This window comes from Daucus carota, chromosome 3 (assembly GCF_001625215.2).
Source record: "Daucus carota subsp. sativus chromosome 3, DH1 v3.0, whole genome shotgun sequence".
In the NCBI taxonomy this organism is placed as follows: domain Eukaryota; kingdom Viridiplantae; phylum Streptophyta; class Magnoliopsida; order Apiales; family Apiaceae; genus Daucus; species Daucus carota.
The window spans coordinates 46,771,534-46,781,194 of NC_030383.2; the positions used below are offsets into that span (position 1 = coordinate 46,771,534).

General features: G+C 32.5%; 1 protein-coding gene across 2 annotated transcripts; it reads right to left on the minus strand.

The window, feature by feature from the left end:
* Positions 1 to 1,816: 1,816 nt before the first annotated feature.
* LOC108211410 (uncharacterized) lies at positions 1,817 to 5,403 on the minus strand. Of its 2 annotated transcripts, none has more exons than XM_017383005.2 (3): positions 5,114 to 5,403; positions 3,797 to 3,920; positions 1,817 to 3,713 (listed from the first exon to the last, which is right to left on the minus strand). In XM_017383005.2, the coding sequence occupies exons 2-3, from the start codon at positions 3,876 to 3,878 to the stop codon at positions 2,197 to 2,199; spliced, it is 1,599 nt and encodes a 532-aa protein (XP_017238494.1). In that variant the 5' UTR covers positions 3,879 to 3,920; positions 5,114 to 5,403; the 3' UTR covers positions 1,817 to 2,196. The 2 variants fall into 2 exon arrangements, with proteins under 2 accessions (XP_017238494.1, XP_017238495.1); XM_017383006.2 differs by lacking the exon at positions 5,114 to 5,403 and adding an exon at positions 4,862 to 5,079.
* Positions 5,404 to 9,661: the final 4,258 nt, after the last annotated feature.

Consider the following 9,661-nt stretch of genomic DNA (forward strand, 5'->3'; position numbering starts at 1 on the left):
ACAGACAAATGAAATTAGAACATGTAGCATTCCAGTTGTGGTAGCATGTTTGTGGGGCCAAGTAAATTCTGGAAAAATGATCCCAAATCTCATAAGTAATACTCGCTCCGTCCTGGTCATTTCTATACAGTTTCCTCTTTGGACGTCCCATCATTTCTATACATTCCTAAAATAGCAATTTTTAATAATGTAAAACATTATTACACCAACTATTTTCTTCCACTATCTTCATTTTATAATAATATAAACACTATTACACCCACTACTTTCCCACTATCACACATCTATAATTAAATACAAATGGGTCCCGCCACTTTACTCACTTTTCATCTAACTTTGCTATTTTTTACACTTTTTCTTGGTCTCTGTGTCCACACCAAATGTATACAACCTATTGGACGGAGGGAGTATCTTAAAATAACATGAAAAAAATAATCTTAAATATCATTTATTAATATCTAATAATTTAACATTTTCAATTGAAGAATAAAATACTAGATCGTATGACGTTTTGTTGTTTTAATCCCAGCAAAACGCTAGACGTATTTTTGTTCTTTTACCTTAATAGAAAACTAGAAGATGTAATTTTTTTATCAATATCCAAAACGTTACATGATGTAGCGTTAAAAAATAATATTTGGGGTTATTATTTTTTGATATTTAGGACATTGCAACTTACATAGCGATAACGAGGGACCGTGCCCATAAATTTAATGTCTATTTTTTTAAAAGAATATTATTAAATACACAGAACTTATTTTTAATTTTTTTTTAAATCCAATTCATAACTCATGATTAGTTCAATTTCACGTAAACTTTAATGCGGATAGTTCTGCCATCAAATTGTCTAGGTTAATCTGATTCTCTTTTACATTTTTATTTTTTCCACCAAGCGGCTTCTTCTTTTTTTTGATTTTCTTTTTATTTTTGTGGTCGAATCCAGACAATGTATCGTTGTATTAAAATAAAACCCTAGCTGTTATCCAAAATGAATTGGAGAAAGAATCGTGTACTCCCTCCCCATTTGTATACAAATGGTTGGGACACGGAGACCAAAAAATATTATAGATGAAAAGTGCGTATAGCAGTGAGACTCATTTATATTTAATAATAAATTTGAGATAGTGGAGTAAAGTAGTAGGTGTAATAGTGTTTATATTATTATAAAATGGAGATAGTGGAAGAAAGTAGTTGGTGCAATGATGTTTTATATTATAAAAATTTACAACTTTTGGAATGTATACAATTGGTGGGACGTCCAAAAAGAAAACCGTATACAATTCATTGGGACGGAGGGAGTATAGTTTTTATTAAAGGGTGGACATCCGGTGGAACACGCCACGATTACGTACTACTAGTACTAGTACTGTAGAGCAACTACATATTAATTCCATTTATTTTTATCAACAAAGGAAGCGGATAGTCTTCAGAGACTAGAGCCCGTCTAAAATGATCATGTAAAACTTTAGAAATGGATGGCTCAGCAAATATATCAATGGATCATCCTACAGGAAACACCCAAACATGCTAAATTCTAAGAATCGCACAGTTTAACCCCATTCAGGTTTACTGAGAAGCAAAAAAATGGGGCCTGCTACACAATTAACATAAGTGTGTCTCAACTGGTTCCCTGTAAGAAACGTTGATTTGGACTTGCCAACAGTATGGCATGATCTTCATACTTGATTCCATAACTTTTTAAAACTACTGGATCCCAACAAATGATCCACAAGAACCATACATCATTGTTCTGCCAAATATTATACTCATGCGAAATTATCAACAAACTTGTAACACGCAAGAACTCAATTTGAAGTATAAAAAAAACTGTTGTACCAAGTGCATTATTCATAAGATGTCCTAAAGACATTTCTCCACGACTTGGAAGATACATAAACACCTCACAATGTTAAAAAGGCAAAAGAGATGCACAAAAAAAAAACTCTTTTTCCAGCCCTGTTCCAAACTAGCATTCACAATTGTATAAAAAGTTCATTGTAAACATCAATATTGTCCAAAAACCTTGCCCGAAAGAAAGAATCAGCACACAGCATCAGTCAGATATCCCTGGTTAGACTCCGCACACATCCACACATTCAAGCTTTCTAATTTTAACCCATCACGTTATAAACTCGCTGCAAGCTTTGGTACTATACCAATTAAAAGCTTGTGAAGAAAGGAAACTTTCATAAGCATTCAAGTAACTGTTGTAATAGAAGGTTTGCTCTCTTGGAGGGAGATTACTGTTTCAAAAGCACCAACCAAAGCCTTGACCTTACTCTTCCGGCTTTCTACGAGTTTACTGGCAGTTTCTTCAATTACGTTGTTATAAAGACCTTGTGCATCTTTCTTCCCCTGTGTATCCTGATGCCTCAACACTACTTTTTCTGAACTAGGGCTAGCACCGCTTGAACCATCCCCGACTTCCCTCTTCTCAAAACTTCTCCTAGCAGCATGCTTGTCATCATTGCCCTCCAGTGTTCTTCCCCGCCTGAACTTGAGCTTCCTAGGGACATTATGCACAATCTGCAGGTCCACTGTTCTTCCCTTCCTAAATTTTGACCTTGTCATTGCATCATCCTTATTTCCAGAACGGATTCCTCTTGCTATCTTGAGACGTTGGTTGTTATTACCTTTTGAGCTGTTAACTTCATTAATGTTTAAAGTATCATCATCTTCCGAGATAAACCCGTCTACTTCACTTTCAGTGTATTCAGACTCCTCTGAATCTTCACTATCAGTAAATTCAGACTGCTGTATATCTTTATCAATATACTTCGACTCCTCAACAAAATCTTCATGAGATGCAGAAAATTGGGAGTCCGGGAGGGATAATGACAGTGATTGTACTGAAGGAGAGGAAGATATTTGAAGAGTACTATCACCTTGAACAGGTTCTACAACTTTGTCATCTGTATCTTCCTCGACAGCAAGCAGAGTTTTCTCCTGGACCTTCTCAGTATCAGGCTTCGACTTCACTTTCTGTGTTCCTTTTTGATCCTTTAGAGGAGACTCCAGGTTAACACTGCTGTGTTTTCTAGCATACAAGTTCACAGCTCTACTTTTGGAAGTTTTGGTAGAAAGTGAAGCACTTGGGGCTGCCGGTAGTTTCTTTGTTGTTGTTCTGGATGTTCCTGTTACTTTTTCAGGTTTGCTAGAAGTATTTCTTGTGCCATTAAAACCTCCTGACTTCGTCGGGGAAGGAGATGGCTTTAGAGGCTTAGATTTTACTTCCGATAAACATTTTGAGGGGGTTGTCTTCATCTTTTTGTCTATCTTTATCTTAGTATCCGATGAATTTTGCTTAGGAGAAACACTAAGTTGTTTAGATGGCAATATAATTTCTCGCTTGATAATTTCAGGGGGTTCAGGTGAGTGTGCTGTATCTACAGTAGAAGGCTTCAGCTTGACTTTTGATGTCTTAAATATCTCACCTTTAACTGCATTTTCTGAATTCTGCTTCAGTGAGTGAACCTTAGTATTAAAGGGTTTAACCTTCGAAGCTGATGGTTTTGATTTTTGCACTACAACTTCACTTTCTTCGTGCTTTATCTTGGCAGGCGAAGTTGTTATTCTTTTTGGTTTAGGATTTCTTGCCTGGACTGCAAAAGTCTGTTCCCGTCCATACTTGCAAAAGTCATGACACGACCCAGTAGAAGCTCTGAGATAGTTTTGAGAACTACACTTTGCTGTAGAGCTTCTTTTCACAATACCTGCATCATGTCATGAAGCAACTAAGGCTCTTGGTAAAATTAGAAATATTATGAACTTTACTATCTGAAATTAACTGGTTTACCTGTTGAGTTTCTTCTTGGATTTGTTTTATCAAGCTTAGTTATCTCAGTGCTCAACTGCATAGCATTTTTTTCCTCGGCCATGGAAAAGGAAGAGAGATAGAATGATGCTGAGTATCAAAGACCCTGAAAAAATAACAAATGTATGATGTGTTACAAAGGGAGTGACAAGAAAATGAAATTAGAGCGAATAAACGAATATACAATCGTATAATTCCTCAACTTTGATAGACAGAATTTGGAATTAAATAAATCATATTTCACAAGATTTTCTATCACTTTCACGTTGCAAATATTTGTCAAAAAAAAGAAGAGGAAAAGAAACAATTACAAAAACTGGTAATCTGCATACTGTTTTGTCAATTGCACATAAGCAATACTTGGGCACCACCACTCTTGGATCTAAACAATGTTCATATATTGAATTTTTACCGAAGAACCTCATTTCTGATCATACTAGAATTCCAGTTCAGGGTGAGGCCATAGGAACATTATTGCAATACCCATAAACAAATGCATGATCCAAAGTGCTTATAGAATTCATAATTGCATATTATCAATCATATATAGAACCCAATAACAAGGAGCAAAAGTTATCAGCATTTTCCCATTGAAAGTGTTTTGCACTGAATCACAACTGTGTTTCACCAACAATGAAACACACACACGAAACTGACAAGCAAACAATAATCACGTCATCTTCACAATTCCATAGATATACAATCACAAGAACACTGCACGAACTTTCAAGCAGTAAATATGTGCTCCGGGTCAAAGTACGAAAATAACAGTATAACTAAGAATTCGAAGAAACCATGATTCATCAAACGGGTAAAAAACCATGTTTCTTCGACTATTCCTTCGGAACAAACTAAGCAGACCCTGTTTAGCTTCAACAAATATCAACTATTACCACAGGACAAGGCATGTAATTATCATTATTCTTCCATTTTTAATCAACCAAAACCTATATAGATGATAAGCACATATCAAATGATACCACATTACACCTAAATCACACCAACCAATACAGATACACCAAACAAAGACTAGAACAAAAAGCTTACACACAGTGATTATCCTCCTCAACACAACCAAAACATAAAATCAGCTCAAAACAAACACAGCCCAGATCAAACACATTGATCAAAACCCATCATCAAGTTCCAATTTTTCAACAACCCCACATCACAGAACACAAAAACAATGAGACAAACACCAACTTATATAACAATCTTCAAAAAAAAAAAACGTTCTTTATAATAAAATCAAGAAACACAAAATTAATGAAGAAAAATAAAAGCAAAAGAAACGCTTACTCTTCTTCTTCTCGTTGGTATTATTTAATGCGTTAGTTGTTAACTGATCTTTCTTGACCCTCTTGAAGCTTAACCACAAAGAAAGAAGCCTCGTCTGAACTTTGTGTTGAATGTTTATATTGCTTCAGAGATCGTGCAAGCAACCCCTTGTTTTGTTTATTATACTAATCTTGTGTGTATGTTTTGGTGTGTGTATATTAGATTTAGGGGTTCAAGGGAGGGGCTTTCGGCATGAATTTTTTGATTATATTGTGGGTTTGGGTTCACATTGTTTGAGCCTTTGGAGTGGCAGCTCCGAGATTAATTAATGAATAAAATATGTTATATTTTGTGGGCCCACCTGGAGGAGTTGTTATTTTCAGGAGATGATTAGTGATTATCTACACGGCGACATCTGCTATGCCGTGTTTGCCCCCATCTCTATTCTCTCCATCTCGTGTATTCCCAATTCTTTGCCTATAATAACAACAAGAACTAGTTTCACTCTCGAATAGGAAGATTGCCGAGATATAAATTTACAATTATTTTGACGTTGTTTCATGCGATCTGTTAATATTATTTATACTAGCCGAAACACAGACGGTATATAACTCGTAATTCATTATTTATAATTTAAATTTTAATATTATTTTATTAGTATTTTAGTATTAATGAATTGAATTTTAATTAAATTATATTAACTAAATAATTATATTTTCTAAAAAAATTCAGCTTTTATAATTTATTATCAATTTATAAATATTTTGTTGTTATTAATATGTGGATACTATATTTGTCGTGTAACGGATTAGAGTTAAAAAGAATTATACGAAGGATCTTGTTTTGAAAAAAAAGATATTTAAAATTGTATATTTATAACTTTATTTTCAACATCATTATAATTTTTTTCTAAAACAATATATAATGATGTATTATAATGAGTGTTTTTAGTATATGAAACTGTTTAAGAGTGTATGCACATGTTATAGAATTCTAGTTTCAGAGGGAGACTACCAAATCAAAAAACATAACTAAGACATGATCATTTCAAAATTTTGTACGACTACAAATTATACTTATGTTGGCTTATTATAGTATAGTATAGATTTGAAGATAAATTCACATAATATTATGTTTTTCTTTTCCCATATTATACAAATTATATGGATGAGTATATACTGCATAAATGTCACAATATTTCTAAGTTTTGGGCTTTCTGAAATTTAGTGTTTTTGTAATAATTAGAGGTAAATATAGAAATAATTTAGGCCACGGTCTAGAGTACTAATATATTAAAGTGAAAATAATGTTATTTATTATTATTATTATTATTAGTAGTAGTTGTTTTAGTATGTTAAAGTGATATTTAGAGCTATAATTTGAGATGGGCGGCTCGCGAGTTCGCCCGGCTCGAACTTGTTTAACACTCGGCTCCGCTCGACTCGTTAAATGAATGAAATTTAGGTAAAAGTTCTGACTCATTTGATTAAACGAGTCGGCTCGATTCGACTCGTGAAATTAAATGAGCCGAGTTCAGATAGAAATTTAAACTCGATTAAGTGTAAAATTATACAAGCTGGCTCGCTCGACTTGTTAAAATCGGCTCATTTAGCTAACAATCCAGCTCAACTCGACTTGTAAAACTAAATAAGTCAAGTTTGGACAAAGATTTAGACTCGATTAATTAAACAAGCAGATTCAGCTTAATTCGATTAAACTTAACCCAAATTAGGCTCAACTCGAAACTCATTTGTTCGACTTGAATTGCAGCCTCAATGATTTTTGGTTAGTGTAATGAAAACAGAATGAAGTTTAGAAAAAAAAATATAGGAGGAGAAAGAAATAATGCAATTTTTTATTTTGATATAAATTTGAAATAAAAAATTATATAATTCAAAACTAATTATAGGAAGATGATGATTACTCCCTCTGTCCCACCCAATTGTTTACATTGGGTTTGGGCACGGAGGTTAAAAAATATGTATAAAATAGTGGAAAAGTGAAAAAAAAAGTGGGTGAAGTGAATACTACTACCAATACTTCTCCCTCATCTAACCCTAATTCTCTCCAGAGTCTAGCCTCTCTCTTGTCGTAGCGGCTTGGGGCTTCCATCGGTTTTCACTGGTGGAAAGCCCCAAATCAGTTAATTACTTTGTTTTTTTTTATAGTTTTCGAATAATACTTCTTCTCTGAAAACTTAGATCGAAAACCATCGGAGATTTCGCTGTTTCTATTCTAAGTGGGTGGATTTTCAGTCCGATTTCTCTTGTTTTTGTGGTTCTGTTCCAGATCTATTCTCGGGAAGATTCTTAGATCTAAAACCATCAGAGATTTCGCTGTCTTTCCTCTCTGTTTCAATCGGGTGGATTTTCAGTATGATTTCTCTTATTTTTGTGGTTACGCTCCAGATCTAAGGTTGTTTTCTCTCCTTCGTGAGATTTTTGTTTTCGCTTTTTCATTGTAAGCTGGTGTTTTGATTTGATGATGAAAGTTTGAATGGAATCGCAGTTCTGGTGGATAGCTCAAACGATAGCTCTATTAGGGCATGATGAAGAGGGTACCGGTGATTCAACGAGGATGCATGAAGCGGGTATTTGTATTTGTATATACTTTATCTTCAAAATATCGTTTAACCGTCTCTTCATGAGAACAAGCGATTGCAATTTCCAGTTTGTTCGACTTGATCATTGGTGTAGATGCCGTATGGCTTTCTATTATTAGATTAACACCTTTGTTTAAAAAAAAAAGTGGGTGAAGTGGTAGGACCCATTGATTTTTAATATATAAAAATAGAGATAGTGGAGTAAAGATAGTGTGAAAGGGAAGAAAAAGTGGGAAAGTCGTGAGACCCATTAACTATTTTAGGAAAGTTTTGTAATGTAAAGAAATGAATGAGACGTCCAAGAGAAGAAACGGTAAAGAATCTTGTGGGAGTGAGAGAGTACAATTTTGATAAAGATAAAAGAGTAAAAGACAAAATTAGTTTTTCCTTTTCATCGAGTGGCGTGCCAAATTTTGTCGAGATTAACGTCTATCCCCCGACCTGGATTGTTTCTTCAGCTAGCATTAAAGTACGAATGAAGCCCTATAGAAATTTTAAATTCCAATAAATATTGTAAGGAGTATATTGTTTGCAGGTTGAAAGAGTATTATGAGTGGATTCTTGCTTTCAATTAACCGGCGAGTTAAGTTAAATTAACTAATAAACTAATAATCATGATAAATTAATATTTGAATTACAAATTTTTGTTATAATATAATAACGATAACACATATTTAATATTGATTTATTAATAATATTGGAAATCAATAAAATTTAACGATCTCGAACATATTAATTTATATAAATTTTATTGTAGTTCTAATACAACTCAGAAATATAAGTTTATCTATTTAAAATAATTTAATTTTTGTGACCACCTTAACTTAAAAATATATCCTTTTGACGTAGAGAGTGCAAAATGTTTATTTGGATAATTTTGATTTATTAGCTATTAAAAATATAACAATAAAATAAAGTTATTTATAGATAATTTATGTCTTATGAGTATTTTTATCAAAAAAAATTAAAAAAAATTGATTCACTTAACTTATTTTTAACTTTAAACTAATTTCATATATTACACAAACAAGTATTCTACTTATATATATTATAACAGAACAGGTACTTGTCAAACCGAGTTCCTGAGCAAATAAAATACCAAATTCCGAGGCTAGCTTATAGGCCACAGCATATCCGAACCTCAGTTCCAAGCCTGGTGCTATCTGCTCCTGAGTATGGAATTTCAAATAGCAAAACGAGAGTAGATATAAATTAGGCATCATGAAGTTCATAAAACCATAAAATATTTAGTTCAATTAGTCGTGTAGTTACTTTTTTAGCTTTGTGCAAACTCACATTTTTAATATTTTGATACTCGTATTTATTAGGAGTGATCAATGTGGCATATCATGTTCAATTGTTAAAGATCAAGTTATATATTCGATATTTTGAATCATGAAAAAACTATTCTTGTTTTAGTCCCGTTTGATCAGATATTAGTTTCACCGTATCGCGTCAGATTATCCGGTTCAGAATTAATTATATTTTATTAGTTTAATTTGTAAATGATTAATTTAACTATAGTTTGAATCATTTTATTTAACTGGTATGTTATATATTGGATGATGGCATATTAAAAATTATAGTTTTAAGACTTTAATATATATAACTTATTTCTCTGTGTTATTTTATTTAACAAAATAAAATTTATAACTCAAATTTTTTTAGTAGTTCTCGTAAACGCGTTTTATTATTATGTGGTTGACTTTTGATTAACAATATAAAATTTCCTTAAATTCATCTTCATATCACAAGTTATAGTATTTCAAATACATATATCATCAAAATTATATCATTTAGATATATTTTCCGACACCAAATTTGATGTATTGTACCTATTCTTATATCTATAATTTTTTTAAAAAAAGATTTAGTTACACGTCAAATTCTGAATTCATAAGTTTAAAATAAAAAAATATTCTACATAGGAATATTATTTCAGTCACCTTATTTCGTGTTCTCCAAAA